General features: G+C 51.3%; 1 protein-coding gene across 1 annotated transcript in view; it reads right to left on the reverse strand.

Moving 5' to 3' along the window:
- LOC118919519 (kinase suppressor of Ras 1) overlaps window positions 1–25,146 on the reverse strand; it is a 107,750-nt gene that overhangs the window by 21,564 nt on the left and 61,040 nt on the right. Inside the window, 1 exon segment of the mRNA XM_057499493.1 lies at window positions 3,536–3,683. Coding sequence (XP_057355476.1) covers window positions 3,536–3,683 — 148 coding nt within the window.

Genomic DNA, 25,146 nt, shown 5'->3' on the forward strand with positions numbered 1-25,146 from the left:
AAAAGCTGGGAAACCCACCCCAGAGGTGAGCGAGGAAGAGAGAAGTGGTGGTTGATATTTAAGCATAAGGAAAGGGAAGCTGGGGGGTGTGAGGGGATAACTCCGTATCAAGAAAACCCAAACATCAGGAAAAGGGGCTACACCAACCTTCCAATAGCAAATTGCCCTGGAAATTTGTGAGTGACTTTCAGCTGCCCACACAGTGACCTGGAGGCTCTGTGGGACTCCAACTCAGCAGTACAGTCTGTGCATTCACTCAGGCAAATGTCATGCTGAGTGTCAAGGCGTAAAAAAGATGCCTCCACTGCACTTGAAGAGTCCAGTGAGGGTGCAGACCCTCCACAGCCTGGGGGTGAGGGGGCTTCCCTGAGGAGGTGGCACCTGGGCTCAGCCAGCTCGGGAAGAAGGTGGAACAGGTGTACCAGGCAGAGGGAACAGCACATGCAAAGGCAGAGAGCACAAAGCACCTTCTGGTAACTACAAAGAGCTCTGTGTGCCTTGAGAAGCCAGGACAAGCCAGGGAGGTGCAAGATATGAAGTTGGAGGGTGAACCCACTTGGGACCAGCTCAGAAGGGGCCTAGGACACCTTCCTAAGGACCTCATAGGAGATGGAGAGATACCGAAGAGCTGGGGGCAGGGAGAACGGACCCCAGCTACAGAGCCCCTGTCATGGGGAAGGAGACACTCCCACTCCTTGTATTTATCAGTGAGTAGAAAGCACAGGAAAGTAGATTTTGACTCAAGACCAAATGAACTTTTGCACTGGGATCCTTCAGTTTTGTGTTTGTACCTCATCTCCCTTAATCCTCTCAGCATGGGAGGTCGCTGAGATCAGAGGCCATGTACACTGCTGAGATCAGACGCCTAAGCAAGTGGTGGGATGGGGATGGAGCCCTGGATCCCAAACACAGCACTGGGCCTCCTTCCACAGGGCTCTCAATCCTGCACAAACCTACGTGGCACAGCCTTGGGAGGTAATGAGCTCTCTGCCACCAGAGGCGGTCAAGCCTAGCCCACACAGCCATTTGTCAGGGATAACGGAGAGAGATAAGCCTTCACAATTCTTAGGGCTTCTTTGAATATTCCGTCCCTCTTCAAATACCCTTCCTCCTACTTCACTGGTGACTTTTATTCATGAATCAACTCGGCAGAATGAGTTACTCACTCCGTGTGTTCCTGCACTTGCTCCCTTGGAGCTGCAGCCGTGACTTACACTGTAATGGATACACTGCCTACAGGAGGCACTGACATGTTTGGCGTTGAGGGGATGAACAAATGAGTTTCATGAACCCAAGTCTGCCACCAAAGGAAGCAACAAGAACCAGATTCTTCAAATTGCCTATTTAATCACCACTGCTTTGAGCAGGCTCGGGGTGGCAAATGGGTCTTGACATGCAAGCCAACACCAGTCAATTGGCAGTGGCTCTTGAGAATGACCCCGGAGTCAGTAGGACGAGTTTGGGAATCAAACTTAGCGAACTAGCGATGTCTGCTGTGTACAAGGGAGGAGGAGCATCAGCAGGAATGATCTTCCCTAAATGATCTTCACCAGAAAACTGGCGCAGAGAACCATCCTTCACTCCCCTTTCTCAAGACCAGAAACCACAAGGGAGATGACTTCAACATTTCCCATCACCCCATAAGCTTGATACTGAAAAAAGCACCTAATATGTGCCAGGCTTGGGTCTTAGCACTTGGCCTTGACTCACTTCAGTCCCAGAACAACCCTATGAGAGTGTTGTTATTATCTCTATTTTACAGATGAGGAAACCGAGGCATAGTGAGGTTAAGTGACTGACCAAGATCCCACGGGTTCCAAGTAGCCAGAGTGCTGGGCCCGGGCAGTCTGATTCCACAGTCCATCTGTACTGCAACTAGGCTGCTCCCACCAATTGGTGCAATGACGACTCTCTAACCACATGATCTCAGAGAAAGGTCAATCACTGGTACCCACCCAGTCCTCAGCAGGTGCCCTGTCAGTGTGGCCACCACTGGGTAGACCTGTTTGGGGGAGGTGTGGCCAGGACCCTCTTGGGAATGTGGGGGAACCACAAACTGAGATGGAATGAGAGAGAAGGGCCTGAAAAAGACCTTCTCACTAGGGGCCTCCTGTGGGGCACAGTGGAAAAACACCCTTAGGAAGAAACCTGAGTTCAAAGCCCAGTACTGCCACATGCTCGGTGTGGGACCCCAGACAACTCGCCCAAAGCCTCTGATGCTCTAGCTAAAAAAGGAGCTGGCCACCACCTCACAGAAGGCTGTTGCCACATGCATGCCACGTGCCTGGCTCAACAAATTAATACTTAATATGTTTGTGATCTCCCTATCTTGGCATCCAGGACAAGCAGACAGCAGCTTTCCTACACCAATGGGTCACCATCATTTGACATTTGGCTCCTCCACAATTCTTTACAATTTCAGCATAAGGAGGAAGGGCTGACAAGGTACCCCAAGATCGCAGCTTGGATGGCTTGTACAACGTGGAAACTACCTGACCACCATCAAAGACCAAGGCCGGAATCCCAGCTTTGCCATTGACTGCTGTGTGTCCTTGGCTAAGCCCCTTCCCCTCTCTGGGCTCAGCCGCCTCCTCTACAAAATGTGGGGATGAAAATGTTGACCATGTCATGTTTATTCCCTGGCACCTGCCAGGAGGCCTGGCCTGTAGAGATTTTTTTCAACTAAGTGAAGCTCTCCACACTGGGTTCTGTGTTCAGAGGAGGACTAGATACCATGGGCCCAATCTTCTCTGGGGGCAAAATAAAATCATGCAGAACATAAACCTCAGTGCCTTCCTAAGCCTCAGGGAGCAGGATGTAAGACAGGTGGCTCAGATAATTTTAAAATGTGGCTAATTCCATTCAGTATGCTCATTTAAAACCTTATCTGCGTGGCAGTGGGAGTGTTAAGTCAGGGCATTTGAAGCTGCTTCCAAGGCAAGATTTAGAAAGCCTGCCAACTATTCCTGAGGAGGTCATCAGAACACCAGGACCACACACTTAGCCTGGGGCAGCCATGTACACACTCAAGCTGCAACATCAGGCTAAGCCCACATTAGCCTCTGTTTTTTGGGCAGGTAGCCCTGCCAGCCCATGGGGAATCAGGGGAGAGGGATGGGGGTGACCCGGAGTGAGGCGGCAGCTGGAAGGCTAGGAGCTGCTGGAGGGGTCACAGAGCCCAACAAATGTGCTCAAAAGAGGAGAACTCTGCAGGCCCCGCCTAGCGGACCACCTTGGGGGTTCCTAACAATGACTAAAGCCTCCCCAGGTTTGTACTGGCCACAGCAGCTGAGATCCAAGCCTCCGTCTCAAGTCAGGCCCATCACACACTTTCTGAATGTCTACCCTGGCCTTCAGGCTGCCCCAGAAACCCTGAGCCATGCTTGCCCCACCCCATCATGTACCTCAGCAAAGGCTGTGGCCCACCCCCAGGGAACCAGGCCAGGCCTGGGACAGAAGGCTGGTGCCAGGCGAGGTGGAGGGAGAGCGCACCCATGGGGCTGGGCCTCGGCACGGGGAGGCAGGCCCTACCTACCCAGGCCTGTCACCTTCCGCAGGCAGGCGAGGGCGGCCTGCAGGCGGCCACACTCCTCGGCGCTGGCCCCGCAGCGCTGCAGCGTCTCCTTCACCCTGGCCTCGCTCATGTCCAGCAGGGCATCCAGCGTGAGCTCGTGGAGGATCTCCTGAGGAAGCAAGGGACGGGCAGAGAGCTGGGTGAGCAGCCGGCGGCCCCGGCGCCCCCTTCATCCTCCTCCTGGTCAGGGCCGGCCTCCCCGCTGAGTGGCAGGGGCCAGCTGCTGGCGGGCCGGCCTCGGACCAGAAGTGAGCACGTGTCTGAGGACAGAGGCAGCCAGCTCCCCCCCGCCCCCCGTGCTCCTAGAGGCGGCAGCTGATGAAGCAGAGGCGACAAAGCTTTGGGGGTGGGGGCTGGGGGAGGAAGGGAAAACACAACAAAAAGTTTTGACAGGGCATGTTGTCCCTCGTTTCTTTTTATTCCTCTGCACAGAAAAATGAAGCGTGACAACTTTTTAGAATGAAAAGTGCTTGAGATAAAGACAGCCCTTCACAATTTTGCTGTATCTGAACAAAAACAGATTTCAAATAAAATTGGCTTAACCAGAGAAAGAGTAAAAATAACCCTCCCTGAGCTCTGTATGGGCACTTACTACCTTGCCTTATTTCTCAAAGTTTTACAAGGGTTCGTGGTAACTGAGAGGAAGGGGGAGACTCAAAGCATGAAAAGGACTGTAGACTTTGAAGAGGGAAGAGCCATGTGAGGAGGAATGTGGGTGGCCTCTGGGAGAGGGAGTGGCCCCTGGCTGACCTGCAAGGGAAAGGGTGCCTCAGACCTACAGCCGCAAGGATCTGGATTCCGCCAACAACCTGGAGGCACTTGGATGTGGCTTCTTCCCAAAGCTTCCGGGTGAGAGGCCAGCCTGGCTGACACCTTAAGTCCAGCCTGGTAAGATCCTAAGCAGGGAAGCTAGTCGAGCCCACCTGGACTCCTCCATCCAGTCTTCCTCCTACAGAACTGGGAGCTAGTAAGTGGGGGATGTTTTAAGCCACTCGGTGTATGGCAATTTGTTACACAGGAACAGAAAACGAACGCAAAGAGTGAATGTTTGAATCAAGGCCCACAGACTTCAAAGCTTGTGCTCTTGTCTCTCACCAAGTTGTGAGGAAATGCCTCGGGCTCTGTACCTTGGAGCCACATGTGATACCAAGCCTGGAACAGACACACAGAACAATGGGACACCTTGCTGGCTTCGAGTGGCTTGCAGGGTGACTGACATGTGAACAAGTCATTGCAATGCAGTAAGGGGTGGCCTTGCAGAGAGAAGCCCGAAGAGCTATGGGACCAGTGATGAGATTGGTTTTCTTCTTCTTCTTTGGCCCCTTTCTATATTTTCCAGATTTTCCCTAGCAGGGAAGGCCAGACATCCCACATCAAATGATTCATATAAAGCTCACAGCTCTTGAGACTCTAAGCTGACTGACACTAAGCCAGCTGTGTCTAATTTTATTTTAAAAGAGTAAGGTTTTTATCAGTTAATCCACACTGTTGTAAATCTTAGACTCAACTGTTGAGCTGGGCCTGAGGAAGATACTGGCTATGACTCACTAGGGCAGTGGTTTGGGGGCTCAGTGGTGCCTGGGGGGGTGCTGGTGGCCGGCAATGTCCCTCCCTCCCCACCTTTGTGTCCCATGTCTTCACGCTCCAGGTTGTAGACAAGAATCTCTTAGCTATTTAGAAATGTTCACACTCAAAATCAGAAATAAACAGACATATAGAAACGCCAAGCAGCTCATCAGCAGCTGGACAAACCCTAGGTTGTCAGATATCCTCCCAGGTGGTTGTCGCAGGAAGCCATTGATAAGACAGCAGAGAGGAGGCTGAGATGATGGTCCCAGGGCAGAAGTTTTCCGTAAATCAACATGTCTTCCTTTATTGCCCTCAGGAACATTCTTCATGGAAATCTTTTCCCCTCATTTACATTCCCCTCATTTTACAATGAAAAGTCACTTTGCAATATTGTCAAGAGCAAATGGAAGTGAGGCTGACCTTAACAGAAGGCACAAACAACACTCCGCCTTTCCCTGGAGGGTCCTTAGGTCTCACCCACATGGGCAGTGTTTCAAAGAGGGAGCCCTGTATCTGATTTGGGGCCATGGAGGTAAGGGGCGGGGCTGGGGGATCACAGCCTAGACACCCAATCCCCAATCTAATGCAAAATAGGATTTTTTTCTTCCTTTATAAAATTCCTCTCCTTCCTACCCACACCAAGTTTCAGTTTCTCAAACCAAGTAACTATTATTACAAACAGTTTGCCAGGACAATATGCTCGTGTGCTTTGTATTTTGTCTCCACGCAAAACAATTCAGCAGCGAGATGCCCTGAAGCCCATGAAGGCTCCGATACCTCACACACCAGGCAACTTGATCAATGCTCGGGCCAGAACCGAAACCCAGGCGTGCCGGGTCCCAGAGCTCCTCCAATTTATGCCCTGCTGTCAGTCACTGACCCGGCAAAGCAGCGGGAGGCAGCAGCTGCCTTTTGGGGGAAATGATTTCTTTCCAAGTAAATTAAAAGAATTAATTTCTATCTGCTTTCTAGAAAAAAACGCAAACTGTACGGTAAAATGGAAATTCTCCATTCTTTAGCAAGTGAAGTAACTCCCTAAAAAAAGTCAATATGTTCAAGTCCCTAAAAAAGTCAATATGTTCAAGTCCATTCCCTTAAAAAAAAAGAATGAAAAGAAGGTACTCTCTTATAGCTTCAAATTAGCTGGGAAGTTTCTCTCACTCCCCTGCAGCCAAGATCAGCCCATCCCTCGACCCCGGGAACTGGGCAGCAGGGACTGCTTCCCCTTCCCTCCTTTGCCCCCTCATTATGCTCCAATTCAAACCAGGGGTTGGCAACACAAAACTGGGGGGCAGGTGGGAGTACTGGGACTGAAGAGAGAGCCAATCCAGGGTCCATTACACTGGAGCTGCTCCCACCTCTCCCAGGGCAAGCATGGCTCCCTGGGGTGTGACCTGTGCAAGGAAGTCGGTGGAAGGAGAGAGTTTAGTGCACGTCACTGCTATTATTTCTGACTGCCCCTTCCATTTCCGAATTCCTCCTGCCTGTAGGATTGGATCATTGCCCTGTGGGGAGGGGCCACCCCATTCTACCTAAAGGCTGTCATCAGTCAGTAAAGCTATCCACCGGTCAGTAGGTTACCTGGTAGAGTAAGGGGCTCAAACACACAACCTTAGGGCCAGGCCTTGGGAAGAAACGAGACAAGTGGGAATGTGGTCCCTTGATCTATCTTTTGAAAGAGATACATGTACTAGAAACACTTCTGTTGCTTCTTTACTGGACAAGAAAGTCAACTGTAGCAATGGCGATGCTAATCAGAAACTCACCCTGTGCCTCCACTCAGCGCTGGGGTAAGTGGGGAAGCTTTGGGTGGGGAGCCAGATTTTATTATAAAGACATCTGAATTTTTATTTTTAAATGGCTGGTTTCTACATGGTGGCAACGAATGCAAATCTGTGCAGACCAAACAATCACATCCTTGGGTCACATGGAGCCGCCAGGCCCCAGCACGGGCACCCTGTATGAAGAATCTGACACCTTCCAAAGGTCTGTCTGATCAGTGACTGCTGAAGCTTCATTTCTATAGGCAAACAGGAAGAGCCCTAGGCAACATATGGTGGGGTAGCCAGGCCTTCTTGGTGAGGTGCCCACCCTGGCTCTGGAACCCCACCATAGGAACAAAGTGCCCATGCCTTCCAGCTCCTACTGGTGATTTCAGACCCAAAGATACCTCAGTTGAGAGGGACAAGTACTCAAGGCAGGCATGCTGGAATCAGTACATGAAGAAAACGCACCTCCAGCTCTCAACTGGGCCTCTAGCTAGATAAGAGTGAGGCCGAGCTACTGGCTGTGCCCGGGAAGGCCCTGGGTGGCTGATTTCTCCTCCTATCACGACTTCAGCAGTGTCCCCAAGCAACTCAGCACCCCCAAACCTCACACACAGATGTAGCCTGCCTGCCCACAGGGACAGGCACAGCCAGGGCTGAGCTGGGAAGGTTTTTCAGGCCAGAGTAATCCATGTGCAGCTTTCCTGGATAACCGTTAAGCTGAAAGCAAAGCAGGGAGTCAGTTCCATCACCTGTGGAGGTGACCTCAGGCCTGTCAGCAACCTGGAAAGTGAAGCTGCTCTGAAACCCTCTGGTCTGAGAGGCACCAAGGTCCTAGGAGGGCCTCCCTCCTGACTGGAGGCACACAGAAGAGGCCAAGTGGTCTCAAAGCCAAAGGCCCATCATACCCTGGAGATCTGCAGAAGGGATGAAGGCTGAGAGTCATACTGCTTCAAGGAGAATCACTGCCCACCCCAGCTTCTGTCTAAGAAAGAGGATATGCACTAGAAACCAAGAGGGGAAGACATGGCCACCCAGCCCACTGCGGGAGACAGCAAGCCCTGGCTCCTGCGAGCCTCAGGTCAGCACATGAGCACAGACGTGGGGCAGTGAGAACACGGCTCCCTGCCTCTGCCCATTCCCTCGAGCCACAGTTTATGCTCTCCAGTAGGTGACATTAAGTTACTCTTTCTGACAATAATTAGAGAGCAGAAAGGGCCAGTCAGCCACTGAGGTCCCTCCCAGTATGTTCTCTACAGCAGAAGGAGGAATGGGCTGGGCCAAACACGGCTACCCCTCCCCTCAGCAGCTGGCAGCGGCTAGTGTCAGAGGCCAGGCTGGGTATCAAATGGTGTCCTGGGACTTCCCAGCAGCCATGGGGCTGCCTGGGCCTATACTTAGAAACCTGTACTGGCTGACACTGAGAGCCATCCACACTTGCTGCGGTCAGTCACGTGGTCTGTGGAAAGGCCAGGGGCTTCAGCCATGTGTGGGCCATGTACAAGAACATGGGCGAAGGCCTGGGTTGAAGGCCGCAACAAGGTGCAGACCCACATCTGTTCCTGTCTGGCTGCCTAGGCCTCGAGCTCAGGATGGGTCAGTCAGTAACGGCCTCATCGGTGCTGCTCCCACTTCAGGCCCACTCGTGGAACCGGGACTGCCGGCATGTATGGGCAGTGGTGTCTCCCACCTGGGGGTTAATGAAGGGGCCAGGGTCCTTCACTGCAGACACTTCCTTGGGACTGTTCACAGCAGAGAGACCAGAGGTGGACCCCTGAATCCTGAGGATGGTGGCATGGGACCTTGCACCCCCCTTTGAGGCCAGGGAGGCTGGAGAAGGAGAGGGAGAGGAGCAGGGTTTCACAGGCAGCCCGCTTGCAAGGGAGTACCCGACAGATGCTCCTTCTAGCCCTCCCCGCACTGCTGGGGCTGAGGGAGTGGGGGTGAGACTTGGGAAATAATAGTTGGATACTCTGCGAGGCACAGGAAGGACTGAGGAGGTAAGGGCCTGGGCCAGGCAGCCTCCTGGGTTTCCATGAAGGTCAGCAGTTTAGGTCACTATCCCAGCCCTGGGAAACAAGAAAAAGTCCCTCCTGGGAGAAGTCAGCCGCTTGCTAGAAGGCAAAGCCCAGCTTCTCTCCCCCACCTCCCAGCCGGCCAACGCAGTGAAGGAGAGGCCAGACATGGTCCTTGGAACCCCCTGGACCTTGGGCCAGTCCCTGACTCTCTCTCTGGGCTTTGGTTTCATAATTTATAAAATGCGTGGGTTTGGCTAGATCAGATCAGTAGCTCTCAACCCTGGCTGGTTGCACCCTAGAATTACCTGGAGGGCTTTAAAAAAGGATCCTGATGCGAGGCCCACCTCAGAGCAATTGAATCAGAATTTCTATGGGTGGGCATTGTGTGGGCAGATAGACTGCAGGGCCTTAGTCCAGTCAAAGTAGCCCAGGACAGAAAGGGTGTGAGAATGCCCAGTTCAGTAGACAGGTCTGCCTGGCAGGCTGCACCCTGGGGCTTGACTTTCTACCTGTTCTCTCTCAAGGCTCACATGCCTTCAACTCAACCCCAGCCCAGCCCAAGATGGCCTAGGAGATGTCCTCTCCCACACACTGGTGCCTCCCTCACTAGCATGAGGCAGGGTTGAAGTTCACAGAGTGGGGAGCCAGCTGGAATCTTCAAGGAGCTGCTGTGTCCGTTCTATGCATTGGTATGTCTGGGCTTGCAAGCCTCAGAGAGATGGTGCAGGGGTGGGGTGGGTGTGGAAGTGGATGGACGCAGGTCAAAGGAGGAGGGGGCTGCAAAAGGGCAAGTGATGAGCATGTATTACGCATCTCCTGGGTGCCCAGCACTCTGCTAGATGAACTATGGAGGTCAGTGCAGGCAGTCCTCACAACATCCTGAGATGGGTAGTAAGGCTCAGAGATGGCAGGACATTTGGTCAAGTCCACACAGCCCGACTGGTGAGACAGAGGCATGGCCATCCCCACCTATTCCCAGCCAGCTGGCCCTGCCTCGGCTGGTGCTCCCTTCTCTGCTCTGTTAAATGGGCTCTTTATCCCAGAGCAGAGTTTACCTGGCATCCCAGGCCACCTCTGGCTTCCCTGGCTGTATACCCTGCCCTCGCCCACCCTCAGTGGGGCGGGCTCCAGCTGTGGGGTAAAGGCAGCTGCAGCAGGGCCCCTGGCAGTCTTCTCTCCACATACCTTTTCCGTTCCCCTCGGTTCCCCTCCCCCTCTGGAGGAGGCAAGTGCTGTCCACCTCTGCCTGGGACCAGATCTCCAGGTCTCGTGGCATCTGCTTTCACCATGGCCATCACCAGCCCCCCAGGGGGCTACCTCCCTGGCTCCATTCTTCCTCCTGTAAACCCTGAGATACCTAGTACAGGAAAGTAAAATGCATTAAAAATGTAAAAACCATTCTTAGTTTGCAAGGCTGTATAAAAACCAGTGGTGGGGTGGATTTGGCCTTCATGGGCCATAGTTTGGCAACCCCTGGTCTAGTGGGTCATTCAGCCACTCAACAAACACCCATCAACTATGTTGGGCTCCATCTCCTTGTAGCCCCGGGCCTCAGTGCATCCTCCTTCCTGCCTCCCCCTGTGCTGACATGTCTTCTCCCCGTGTACCCCCCAACACAATCAGAAGAGGACACAGAGAATATGTTCCAAGGCAGGCCCACATCTGCCACCTCGACGTCTCCTGCACAGCTGCATTTTGTCACCTTTCTCTGTGTTATCAACGCTCATCTCCTAAACTGCTCCTCTTGGCTGCTGTTTGAAAATGGCCAGACATGTCCAGCATTAGAGAAACACACACACACACACACAGCTTAGGGGCCATGTGCTTCCCCCTAGTACAAGCTGCTCCCCAAATGGGGAGGGGGGCAGGTAGGCTTCTACAAGGGGTTCTCTGCACCCAGGATGCTTGCTGACTGTGGGGAAAAACCTCACTATTGTCTACCAGACTTCACAGTAGAACTCAAGTCAAAATGGGATACCCTGACACAGACAAACAAGAGAACATTCAAAAGTTAAGAGTGGGGTTCAGGGGGACAGGGTGTGGGTTTGCCAGTAGCCAAAGAGCTACACTAACCCTTGGGGGCTGCTTGGCTTCTGGGGAAGGGGCCAATGGGAAAGCCCCTCCCTGCACAAGCAGGGCAGTGTGGAGGGGCCAGAGGCCTTACACCAGGGCAGCAGAGTCCCCAGACCTGCAGGCCTTTCCTGGGGTCCCTGGCTGAGACAGCGGGTGAGGAGACGGTGAGCAGGGTGGCAATACGGACGGAGGTCAGGCCAGCAACCAGGTGAAGAGGAGGGCTCCAGAGGGAGGGCAGCTGTGTGATGCGCCATCCCCACAGGGACACCTCTGAGGAGGGGGAGCTGTGAGTACCTGCCACCTTCCCCAGCCCCCTAAACTGGGACTGTCCCCAGCAAACTGGCATGCCTGCTAATCCTATGCAGAGGTTCAGGGAGCCGGGTCTGGTTTGAACTGGGCCTCCCCAAGGGGAACCCCAGCTCTCCCAAGGGTAGAGGCACAGACAGAAATAAATGGGCTCTCGGGTGTGGCCACATCTGCGGCTGTCTTTATTCTTGCTGGTCTCCAACTTCTTCCCCTTCAATTCTCCCCTGTTCAAACACACCATTAAAGAGGATTCCTAGACACATGTACTCCGTCTCCTACTTTTGCCTCCTCCACATCTGCAGGGCAAGAGCTACAACTTCAGCCAGTCTGGCCCACCCAGCCAGAGCACACCTGCACAGGCACATGGGCCTAAGGCATAGTGACCTCGCTTAGAGCCCCGGCCTCAGGGCCCAGAGCCAAATCACAGACCCCTCGCCACAGGGGCACATCCCAGGGTTCGGTGTGTGGTCTGACCTTCGGGGTTGTCTGTCTGGGTGGGGATGAACCGGGCCAGAGGCAGCGCTCCCAGAGCTGGAGACCCGAGAACCTGCCTGCAGACAGGGGCCGCCTTGTTTCAGAGCTGCCCCAGGGTGTCCAGACCAGGAGACTGAGATCTCTCGGGAGGTCCTGGAGGCAGGCAGCCCTTCTCTGTAGTTTTCCAGACACCCTGTAAGTAACTCCTGCCCCACAGCAGCACCGGGCCTCCGAGTATGGGAGCCCAGTGGCGAGCCTGAGTGGGCCACCAGGACTCAGGCCCAGGGGGCCATCGGCAGTATTACCAGGGTCCGAGGGCATGAAGGGCCAACAGATATTCGTGAGGTTGAGAAGAGAGGAGAGGCTAAATCCTTCCTCTGCTAAGGCCAAGGAGCAGAGTTTGAAGGGATCTTAGGCACAATCTAGCCCGACATTCTTTTTCTGAAGGAGGAACCTGAGGCCCAGAGGGAAGGGGACTGGAAAGTCACCCAGGAGAACAGCACCAGGACAGGGCCCAGGCTACATGACACTCGTGCCCAGGAGCACAGGATACAGCACGCCCCTGGGGGAGCTCGCCATCTTCCACGGTGGGCCTTCCTTACCTAGATGTAAAGGCTTCATTCCTGCCAATTTTTTTTTTTTTTTGAGAGGGCATCTCTCATATTTATTGATCAAATGGTTGTTAACAATAATCATTCCTGCCAATTTTAAGATCTGCTCAAAGAGGTGGGCCAAGGGGAAGACTCCCTGAGCTTTGCCCTGAGAATCACCTCCAAAGGCGCGAGGCCTGAGCGATGCAAGCCGTGTGCTTGCCTGGTGGGCCCTGAGCTCTTCGGGATCCAGAGGCAACAGGACTCTGGGCTCATGGCCTCATCAGCAGCCTCGCAAGTCCCTAATGTCTTGATGGCTTAGAAGATGGTGGGTGGGCAGAAACCCTCAATTTCATGTTTTCGCCTACCCCTACCTGCACCCACTGTGGCAACAATGCATGCTTTTCTTCTTTTTGAAAAGCAGCAGCGCATCCCACATCACCAGCTACACCCAAACACCCAGGTTCTGAGCACGGACTAGACACACCCAGGGCCGGGCCACACTGACTCTCACTCCGCCTCTTCATGTGCTTCCTTTTTCCATGACGAGCTGCACTGTTCACATCACAGTTAGTGGTACGACTGCCACTCGTGAAGCAGCTTGGGCACAGCTGCTTGGTAGCTAAGGACAGTGAAGCTCAGAGGGATTAAGTTACTCATTCAAGATGCAGCAAGTGAGCGAGGAAGCCTGGATTGGACCCTGGTCCATGTAACTACAAAGCGAGCACTAGTAGCCTCTGCTCAGTTAGGACTTCCTGGCCTGGTTGACCAGGAGTCCTGAGACACAGGGCTGCATCTGCCTGTTTGGCTCCAGTTTCTTAAGCTCACTGCAGAGGCTCACTGCAAAACAAGTGTGTGTCCTGTTCAAGCCAAAAACATATAAACAGGCAAAAAAACATTCACTAGAAGGATGGGTAAGATCTATTGTAGGAAGATTCTGACAGTTACCCAGCCACTAACACAAGAAAGACCGGGAATGAAATAATGAAATGGAAATCCCATTCTACCCCAACATGCAGATTTCTCCAGACGCGATCTGTAGACAGTTGGCCAAGCAAGAACTGAGAGCCCAGCAAAATGTATGCATCCCAAGACTCATGGGAAGGCCACCTGATCCCAGCCAGGCCCCAGTGCCTACCTCACAACCCTCCGGCGAGGGCTGGTCCAGGCCTTGTGCCTTCCGCAGCACCACGGGTGGAGGGACCTCTGTGCAACTTGAGGCCTTGACCATGACCCAGCTCCAGAGGCAGTGCATGGTAAGGCGCCCAAACCCAGGGTCCCCAGCAGCTCTGGCCCCCGGTGTGGTGTCCCAGGGGAGGACGAGGCAGGGAGAGGAGCTTCTGTTTTCATGACTACAGTGAACAGTCACTACAGCCAAAAATAGTTTGTGCCTGGGAGCTGGGGAGTCAGCACATACCTCCCGGAACAGGTGCTGGGCTTGAGACACGCAGGCTGTGGTGGGCCCCCTGTAGGGGCCCTGGGACCCAGCACCCAGGATACCCAGCCACAGACAGAGAGGGTCTCTCTGCCCACCTCCGAAAAGTCTGAATGAGTCAGTAAGATCATCTCCCTCCTCCCAGTGAATCATCTGGGGAACCCCCACCCCTACACGAACTCCAGCTGCTCCCAACCCCCTGCAGTTCTCACACATTTGGGGCTGGGTGGTTTGGACGCCCACAGAAGAGTCGTATGAACTACAGTGAATGCACTGGATGGCACATAAGAGAGCCATTAAAACTGAAGCTCAGCTGTCAAAATTCATAAAACTGCACACCCAAAACAGTGAACTTTGACATAAGTAAATGTAAAAGATGGTGAAAAATATTAAGGAGCTGGTTATCAGTGGTTGGTGGAATTGTGGGACAATTTTATTTTGAGCTTTTCTCTATTTTCAGATTTTCCTACTATGAACATCTGTAATTCGATTTAGAAAATGTTACTTTGAAATAAAATTTTTTTTTTTGAGAGGGCATCTCTCATATTTATTGATCATATGGTTGTTAACAATAAAATTCTGTATAGGGGACTCAATGCACAATCATTAATCAACCCCAAGCCTAATTCTCAACAGTCTCCAATCTTCTGAAGCATAACGAACAAGTTTTTACATGGTGAACAAGTTCTTACATAGTGAATAAGTTCTTACATGGTGAACAGTGCAAGGGCAGTCATATCACAGAAACTTTTGGTTTTGATCACGCATCATGAACTATAAACAATCAAGTCAGATATGATTATTCGTTTGATTTTTATACTTGATTTATATGTGAATCCCACATTTCTCCCTTATTATTATTATTATTATTTTTTAAAATAAAATGCTGAAGTGGTAGGTAGATGCAAGATAAAGGTAGAAAACATAGTTTAGTGCTGTAAGAGAGCAAATGTAGATGATCAGGTGTGTGCCTGTAGACTAAGTATTAATCCAAGCTAGACAAGGGCAACAAAACATCCATGGATGCAGAAGATTTCTCTCAAAACAGGGGGGGTGAGGTTCTAAGCCTCACTTCTGTTGATCCCCAATTTCTCACCTGATGGCCCCCCTGCGACTGTGCCTGTCTTAGGTTGTTCCTCCCTTGAGGAATCTTACCCGTCTCTGGCTTGAAATAAAATTTTTAAAAAGGGAAGATGCTCAGGCATCACAGAGGGAATGTACAACCTCGTTCAACAGGTGAGAATTTAAACTGTGTGTGTGTGTGTGTGTGTGTCTGTGTGTGTGTGGTTTGTGACCCCTGCTTTGAAGCCAGACTTTCTGGATATCAATCCTCACTTTATCGCTTACCATTTAGGTGACCACTGCTAAGTGGCACTGTCACTTAGTCTATCTCTATTGTATACTGGAAATAAAAGCATTGCCTCCTGTTGTAGAATAAATATTCGTATCTCTCCAAAATTCATATGTTGAAACCGAATCCCCAATGTGATAGTATTAGCAGGTGGGGACTTTGGGAGGTGATTAGGTCATGAGGACGGAGCTCCAATGAATGGGATTAGTGCCCTTATAAGAGACCCAGACAGTTGCCTGGCCCCTTCCCACCATGTGAGGACAGAGCAGAAAGACTGCTGTCTGTGAACTGGGAAGCAGGTTCTCACCAGACACTGAATCTGTTGCACCTTGACCTTGGACTTCTCAGCCTCCAGAGTTGTGAGAAATAAATATCTGTTGTTTATAAGCCACCCAGTTTGCAGTATTCCTGGTACAGCAGCACAGATGGATGGAGACACCTCCTAAGGTTACTTGGAGGACTGAATGACACTCCAAGTGAAGCTCACAGCTCAGTCCCAAGCACACTGGGACACTCACTAAAGAATTATAACATAAATCACAAACTATATAAAAGAAGACAAAGAACCAGCAAACAAAGAAGGCTGACTGGAAGGAAATACATTAAAATACTTATAGCATTTCCTCGGAGTAGTAAGATAATGGGTAAACCACCAACAACCAGAGGTATAATTGTTTTCTTTAATTTCCTTATTTTTTCCATTCTGGAAATGAACATATGTATAAATTACTAGATATTAAGAAAAAAAACAAACCTAAAAGGCCAGGGAGTAGCTATTATCTCTGTGTAGGATTAGAGATGATTTATTTTACTTGCTTTTCTGTGTCTTCTAAAATAAGTAACTTTCATAGTAGAGTAAATGAGAAATGTTATTAAAAACAAAAACTGAGGGCTAGGTTCACCTATTATATTCTAGAAACAAGATCTCTGCAGAACCCCCCCCACCCCAGGGTCTAGGCCTTAGGCAGCATCTCTGAGCCTGAGACCCTCTGCCTCTGACACAGACCAAAGAGTTCTGTTCTCTGAAGGAAAATGGGGTGCAATGGTCGCCCCTGAGAAAGACAGGTACTCGTCCCCCAGTGAGCCCTGGATGAGGGTGGAGATGGGCACCTCAGTAGCTACAGTAGTGACTGTTATTGCTCTCTGGGGACTGAGGGTGTTTGTGCATGCCTCCTCTTCTCCCAGCAGGGCTATTCTTCCTCCAGGAACCCATTTCCCGAGGGCAGGTATCCCTGACCCTTCAGACCCGCCACCATGAGGATAAAGGGCTGAGCCCATGACCCAGTTTGGGTCCTGGTCCTGTGATTGGTTCTGGGATGAGCACATGACAAAAGCCAAGCCAACCCTGGGACTTTTTCAGCTACAGTTCTAGGTGAAGAAACTCTCCATAGGCAAGCACTACTACTATGCTAGAAAGAAAAGAGGCTTATTTAGCTGCGTGTGCCTTCATGCCTGCCACATGGAACAGGCCTGTCCAAGAGGTGTGGCCTGATAGCATCAACTGAGTCCCTGCCCCCAGACTTGTATTACCTAAGCTGATAAAAGTCTCTGCCTTGTTTAAGCCAGTTAGTATTGCAATTTGCTATAGAAAAGTTCTAACTAGTAGTAGGAGAATATAATAGCTTGAATTTAGTAAGTACTTACTATGTGCCCTGGTACCATGTGATTCCTCCACCTACTTATCCATCCATCTATCCAATGAACAGACAGCTACTGAATACCAAGAGTGTACCAGGCATTTTACTCAGCACTGGGACTAGAACAGCAAACAAAATAAATAGTTTTTTTCCTTAGGGAGCTTACATTATGATAGGAAACACGCTGTAATTGAAATCACTTGTGAATAAGTGAGTAAAAGGAAACAGCGTGCTGAGATAAAGTGACGGGTGGGGGACATCTAATTTTAGACAGCGTGGCCTCTCTGAAGAGCAGACTTCTAAGCTTCTGTCAGAGGATAAGAAGGCACTAGCCATGAAGAAACTTCCAGGCAGAGGAAACAGAACATACAAAGGCCCTGGGCTGTGACAGGAAACAATCGGACGTGTTCTAACATGATGGGAAGGGTGAGGAGGGGAAGGAGACAATGTGAAAGGAGGCAGCTGATAGAGTACTTCAGGGCCCTGAAGATCAAGGTGAGGGGGTTGGATTTTATGCTGAGTGCAACAAGACACTACTTAAGAACTACACTCAGAAGAGTGAGATGATCAGATTTGCATTTTAGGGAAAGTCACTCTTGGCTTGTGAAGAATGAAATTAAGAGGAGGACAAGATTGCATACAGAGAGCAATACAGGTGTGACTGCACAAGTCCATGCAGTAGCTAGGCCTCGGGAGGCAGCAGTGGTGAAAAAGCAGCATAGATGGATGAGAAGAATATTTGGAAATAAAGCCAGCAGTATTTGCTAGTCAATTAAATGTGGAAGTTGAGGAAGCAGGAGGACTCAGAAATGACTCCTCAGTTTTGAAGGCTAGAGAACTGACAGATGAGTAAACAGGCTCAAAGAGACAAGGGACTTGTCTAAACTAAGGTCACACTATTACCAAGTGGCAAAATCAAGATTTTGCCACCAAACACCAGGTTCTTAGCTGTCTATTTCCAATCTTGCTACCTGCCCAAAAAACATATAGAGGGGAGCAAGGGCCACTGAAATTTATATGTTCATTGTTTTTAAAAGAAGGGTTAATGAGAGGGAACTTTTGCTTTATAATAATTAAAACTGGTAGTTTTTTGAAGTATAGCTGATATATAATATATTGGTTTCAGGGGTATGACAGTGATTCATCATATACTTTATGAAATGCTTACCACAGTAAGTGCAGTTATAAACTGTCACCATACAAACTTACTCCAATATGACTGACTATATTGCCTATGCTGTACTCTTCATCCCTGTGACTTAATTCATAATTAGCAGTTTGTACCTCTTTATCCCTTTCACCTGTTTTGCTCCCCATCCCCCAGTAACCTCAGATAAAACTATGGTATAGATGTAAGAATTTCCCGGTAACATTGGTGGTGCTAGATGTGTCCTTGATCTGTTTTGCAGCACTCCTGCCTTTGAGAGGCAGTCCCCAGAGGAGGAGAGACCTAATATACGCCGACAGCCCAGGAGCCAGGTGGCCCCAGAGGGGCCCAGGCACACACCAAGTCAAAGCTATCTTGCAAAGCAGCTGCAAGCACACGGCCTTGCTCAAGTCCAGCCAGTCACCAACTGAAACCAGATGCAGCTCAGGAACCCCAGGCCTCGGCCGGCCACTGACAGCCCCCACACCCCCTGCAGTTCAACCTTAGCTACCCCAGATGAGAGTGCTCTTTAGGACCTCAGCCAAGGGTCCAAAATTCTTTGGATAATCTTCTTTGAATTATTGTTCAATATGAGCAACTACTACATGCCAGGCACTGGGGACAGAGCAGTGAACAAAACAGCCAGGCCCCCGTGCACATGACTCTTCCAGGGTACTCGGTTTTCACTAGACCTGGCCACTGAGACATTCAGAGGATCAAGGAGATGGGCTTGCCATTCAAAAGTGCCAGCCAGGGCAGGGCTAAGCAGAACAGTCATGCTCATGATTTTTCAGGTTTCTAGAAACCAGGGGCACCCCCACACTCAAAAGCTTAAAGGAGGGCACTTTGGCTTAGCACCAGAAAAATCAATCACTTTGTCAGTTGGCGAGAGTGATGTATGCAAGTTCCGTAAGGACAGACCTAGAACAGGACCTGGCACACAACAGGGAGGACTCTATTTTGTTCATCAATTAACCCCTGTGATCATTAATCTGGGTAAGTGATCAGTGGATGTAGAATGAGTGGGATGAAGGAAAGAAGGAAGGAGGGGAGCGAGGGAAGGAGGAAGGTGGGTGGGAAAGGGAGAAAGATCAATTCAATTACACAACTATGTACAGTAGCCCTAGGCTGGCTGGGCTGTTCTGGGTAAGACATCAGATGACCAGACTGAGCTGGGGAAGGAAGCCTGGCTTTGGAGTCACAGGACCTAAGTTTAAATCCTGGCCCAGCTATCTGCTCAATGTGTGAAGCTAACATGTCACTCAACTCTGAACCTCGGTTTGCTCAGCTATAAAATGAGGATCATAGGAGGATGGGTGGGAAGGGAGGGATAAGGGGGAAAAAAGGGGCATTACTACTAGCAGACATAAAGTAGGGGGGCATGGGAAGGGATGTACAGCACAGATAGACAAGTAGTGATTCTACAGCATCTTACTACGCTGATGGACAGTGACTGTAATGGGGTATGTGGGGGGGACTTGATGATAGGGGGAGTCTAGTAAACATAATGTTGCTCATGTGATTGTAGATTAATGATACCAAAATTATAAAAAAAAAAATTGAGGATCATATTGTCTCCTCCTTTCCCGACATCAAACAGGCATGAATGAATGAATGACTGAATGAACTCCATCCCACCTTCAGCCCTTCTCCTGCCTGGCTGGGTGACACAGGCACGCCAGATCACCACCCAGACCTCCATCTCCCTGCCCTAAGTGGAGAAAGCTCCGTGGCCCTGACACACTGGGCTGGTACCGAGACCCAGGGCTTGAGATCTCAAGTCTCGGTACAAAGGCAGCTCTGGGCCACTGGGGCTGACGCACCAGTGCACATCCCTCCATGCAGCCGGGTGAGGGTGTGTGCTGCATTTTGAGGGGGCTCCCAGCTGCTAAAGATGGAGGCTGTCAGAACAGCAGGGCCTCTGGCTCCCAAAGGGAGAGGGTGGGGACAACAGGAGGAGGAATGGGAGGAGGGGCTGCTAGGAGCGAGGGCAGCAGGATTCATGCTGATTAAAGCTGAACTCAGGAGCCAAGTACCAGCTCACTTTTCTGGTTCAAACTTACACATCCTCCCGCATCACACAGCCTACATCCCAGGGCCCACACAGCGCTCCAGTCACTCCCAGCCAATGGGAGACCAAGATGGTGGCAGAGCAACCGGTGCTTGTCCCCCAAAGGCAGCCTGATCCTAAACATGGGGATACAAGGACAGAGGGCAGGGGACCAAGAAACTCACCCGGCCAGGGCCACAGCAAAAATCCCTTACCAGATCTGCCTGCATCTTCAGTTCAAAAACTGCCTCCAGCAAGAGCTTATCCAGGGAGCCAGAGGTGCGGGGCTGGGCCCTGCAGTGCCGGCTCTGCAGCACCCACCTCTCTCTGCCAGGACTGATCCCAGCCAGCGCCTGCCACTTCCTCTAACAACTTCCAACAGGGAAACTGCTGAAGAAAATAATGGCTCCCTGCCAGCAGGCTCTGAAATCATTTCCCCGCAGCTGCAGCCATAACATGAAGCTGCGATTCTCAGGGTTTAATCTGGGGAAGGTGGGGGCAGGGCGGTGGTGGAAATAGTCACAGTGTGTGACTCTCAGTATCCAGGGAGGCAGAAGGGGCCCTGCCTCCAAACCCACTCCCCTGCTCACTCCCTAATCCCTGAGGGCTCCAGGCCTGGCCTCATACTCACACCAGCCAGGAGCACAGTCTCACCTCTCCCCCATCCCCATGAAGAAGAGCCTTCTCAGTGGTAGGAGTTTTATTTTCCTTAAAACAATTCTAATGTTCTCTCTCTCTCATACACACACACTTCAATGCTCTCCCAGATAAAACTCCAACCCCCACACCCCACACCTGGAGATTTCCATGGGTCAACCCAGTTTCCTCCCAGACAGACCATTCTTAAACACTCCCTTTGAGGACCAACACCACCAGCTCTCTCAGACCTCAGGGTCTTTGCAGGCACTGTTCCCTCCATCTCGTGTGCTCTTCCCCTTCCTGCCTGCTAGCTCCTGGCTCTCAAGGAAGTCCTCCCTGGTGTTGGTCCTCCCCTGTCCTCCCAGGGTGGGTGTCTGCTTGCTCCCAGACCCCAGGTGGGCTTCTGTTAGGGCACCCGGAGCCAGCTCTCAACCTGTACATCTGACCACTGCCTGTGAGCCCCTGGGGCTGGGGCGAGTGTCTTCAGCATCCCTTGCTCTCAGGGCAGGGTCCCCCCAGAGCAGGTGCCAGACCTGCCCTGCCCAATACAGCAATAGCATGTGTGTGTTTAAATTAAAATTCATTACAATAAAATAAAATTTAAATTTCATTTTCTCAGTTGCATTATGTGTATTTTGAGTGCTCCACATGTGGCGGGTGGCTGCCACACTGGAAGTGTAGAATGTTTCTATTGTCACAGAAAGTCCTACTGGACAGTGTCACTATAGATGAAGGTCTGACGAGTAGGTGAACACATCTGAAGGTGTCGCCCAAGCTGTGTGTTCCCAACATCCGTGGAGGGGAAATCCGAGGTCACACATGCCGGGTGCACCCACAGCAGGCTCTGGGGCTGCAGAGGGCTGAGATCTGACTGCGGCAGGACGGGAAGGAAGAGTGCAGTTTCTCCATCCTCACTAGACACCACAAAATGTGCCTCCTGCTCTGTGGCCACATCCACATCTGTCTCCTTTCTTCATGCAACAGAAAGGCATTAATTCCTAGAATCTTTATAACCACAAACTAGTGACCACAATCTAAGGCTAAAAGCTGAAATGATATTTAGATAGCCCTAAAGGGATGGACCCCAGGACAGAAATACTGAAAAGAAAGGAGAGTACACACACAAAAATGGCTACACAGGGAAAAATCAGGGCCCCACTCAGGAATCTGTGAAGGGTCAAGATGAGCAGAGAACTCAAAGAAGCCAAAGGGACAAGTCCCAGCACACAAAGACCATCCCCAGAAGCCTCCAGAGCAGTGCAGGGGCAAATCTTCTTCAGGTACAGACTGTACCAGTGCTGGGGCCCTCAGCACTGACTACTTAACAAAAGGAAATTGCCAGACCTCATGGATTTGGATCTCTTCCCCCCAAACCAACCAGCCAATCAAATAAGCACAGATAGAGACCCTGCTTTACAGCCTGGCATCTCTAGCCTACCCACTGTGACTTTCATTCAGTCCTCACTCTACCGGGCAAATACTTGCCAAGGGATCCCAGAGGCCAGGTGCCATGCTGCCAGGCACATGGCCTCTTCTGGGCATGAGTTCTCAGGCTTGTTCAGGTGCTGAGCCACTGGCACCATCAAGATCCCTTCTATGTGTGCCCCCCTGTGCACAGGTGGGCACCCCTCAAACACAGTCCTTCCTGAGACAGCCTGGAGAAATACTATTTTGTTAAAGAATGATGATTTGTATGGATTAACACAGAGATGAGATCAAGACTAAAACCCTGCAAAATGATACATATAGTATAATCCCATTTTGGCAACTATTTAAAAAAAGAAAAAGGAAACAAATTTGTATGTAAATAAAAAACCATGTGTCACCCTGGATTGGATCCTAGAATGACAGAAAGAGGACATTAATGGAAAAACTGGTGAAATCCAAATAGTCTGGAGTTTTGCTGATAGTAACATACCAGCCTTGTTTTCTTAGTTTTGACAAATGTACCATGGTAATGTCCCATGTTTACCATGGGGGAAACGGGGGTAAGAAAATAAACAATGGTTGAGATGACACTCAGAAGCCAAAGGATTCTATTTCTGAGGTCAGCTTTGGAGAGGCCTGGGTACCTGCTCCACAGGGGTGTTGGGACAACTGGATGCAACAGGGCATGCAGAGCACTGAGAACCCCACACCAGCCATGTGCTAAACATGTTAGCTTTGAGGCAAAGTGAGCATGGGGCTCTGAGGGGGCCATGGAGCCCACTACAGTCATGGTGCAGCCCAATGACCAAACAGGGGCCGGCTGGGCTCCCGGAAGCACAACCCCTCAATGAATGACAGGGTGCTGCCATGGTCAGAAAGGGAGTGCCAAGGTGGCCCAGGGACTCCTCGTGGTGCTGGCCCGCCGAGTCTCCCTGGAGAAGGCCCTCTCCCCTGGGTGCATCAACTCCCCCAGCGCTCTTTCTAGAGGCTGACTCTGGGGCAGCTGGGCATGGCTGGGAACACAGACTTGGGGAATATGGTCTCAGCTCTGCAGGACTTGACAAGCCAGGCTGAAGAGTAACCTGTGTCACTACCCATTCAGGACAAAACACTTGATTCCTGGGGACCCATGTCACGATGAGATTCACCTTCCTCCCTCTCAAACAAGCAATGGTCACAAGCAGGGGTTTTGTGGCAAACAACCCAGAGAAGGTAGGTCTCTGTCTCACAAAGCCTGTATTCTAGCGGGAGAGTAGGCAGATCATATACAACAAATAAGCTAGATAAACTCCAGAAAGTGGTCAGCATCATTGCAAAAATCAGCCAAGGTGCACTAATAGAGAATAAAGGATAGGAGCTATCTTTAGATCTGATCATTAGGGAAGACTGCTTGGAGGAGGTGTTGATGGACCTGACACTACAATGACGTTCCATGAGCCAAGGAAACACATTCCAGGGAGGGGAAAAGCAAGTGCAAAGATCAGACCAGAGAGAGCAAAGGGGAGGGTGAGTGACACGAGGGCAGAGGGAGCAGGCAGAGGCCAAAACGTGTGAGGCATCTCATGTTTATGCGGAAAGAAACAGGAAGCACTGGAAAAAGACATGATCCAACTTATGTTTCCCAGTGGGCACTCCAGCTGCTGCATGGAAAATGTCATGAGGGGGGAAATGACAAAGTAGGGAGTTCAGGGGCTGCTGCAAGAGTCTGGGGCAAGAGAGGCTGGTGGCCTGGACCACGGTGCTGGAGATGGGCATGGACACAGGTGGCCAGGTCTGCACAGTGTCTTGGGGCAGAGCCCACAGGACTCGTGAAGGGATTGAACAAGAGTGAGGGCAGCAGAGGACTCAGGGGTGGCCTCTTGGGTTTGTGGCCTGAGCAACTGGGTGGATAATGTCACCATTTTCTGAGATGGGAAGAAAAATATGTCTCTGAGTATGGGAGGGAAGGACAAGAGCTCTGCCTGAAACTGGTGTATGAGTCACCTCATGACCTCCAAGTGACTGGAAGTTCACTGGGCGGCTGGAGACCTTCCTGCTGTCTCGCCCTGACCCCTCCCTTCCCACAGAGTACTCTGTCCACACTCAGCCCCAAGTCCGCCCCACCCCCTCCACGGCCGCCAGGTAGCACCCTGGTTCTCAAACCACATCTGGCTTTTGGGCTCTCCCACCTGCCTGAGCCCTGCACACAAATGAGCTTGCCCCTCATTAACCACCCAGATGTGGCACATCACTCATGCCTTTGTGATCAAACACCAGACTCAGTATTCCACCTACGCCTCTCCACCCAGCTGGAAGACCCCGTGCCAGCTGCCACCACAGGGTGCTCTAGGGTCCAAAAAGCCCCCGGCAGCCAGCTTCCACAGGACAGGCTCCTGCCCTGTGCAGACCTGGCTCCCCTCTCAACGACACACGTGGGTGGAGCTGGGCCTCCTGCCCGCTTCAGACCTCCAGAGATCCGAGGGAAATCCCTTGAGGAGCTAAGCCCTCTGCCAACAATGTCTGAGGCCTGAGGAAGAAAGTCAGGAGGCACAATCTGGGGTCCCAGCAGACCTGGGTCTGAACCTCAAGTCTGTCCCCATGAAGCGCTGGACTCTCATCGCGTCCCTTGGCCCCTCTGATCCCAACGGTCCTCATCTATTAAGCTGGGATGACAGTGACGAGATGCTGGGCAAGTCACCACCCTTGTGGGGCCCTGGTGTCCTCGACTGTAAGCGACAAGCCCGAGGAGAAGCTGCCTTCCATCTCTCAGGTCTTAGGGAGGAGAGAGGTAAAGGCTGGGGTTGGCCTGGGGGGCTGGAGGGCCCACCCAAATCTTCATAGTCTCCAAGTCCATGATTTTAAATCTGTCACCATGGATTGACCGCTACATGTTCAAATCTGCCTCCGGCATGGCAGAACACCCTGGCAGGCGGTCGGTGGGGAGATGTAGCTCACTGTACATATTACATATGTGCGTGCCCACAGCTGTTAATAATGCTCAAAGAACCTCCATGTCACACAGCAGTCTCTCTCTCAGCCTTCACTTTGGCCACCTCCTTCCCGCCAGCTTCTGAGACGGCAGTGCACACCAGGAACATAAGGGCTGCCAG

The sequence above is a fragment of the Manis pentadactyla genome, chromosome 4, assembly GCF_030020395.1.
Source record: "Manis pentadactyla isolate mManPen7 chromosome 4, mManPen7.hap1, whole genome shotgun sequence".
In the NCBI taxonomy this organism is placed as follows: domain Eukaryota; kingdom Metazoa; phylum Chordata; class Mammalia; order Pholidota; family Manidae; genus Manis; species Manis pentadactyla.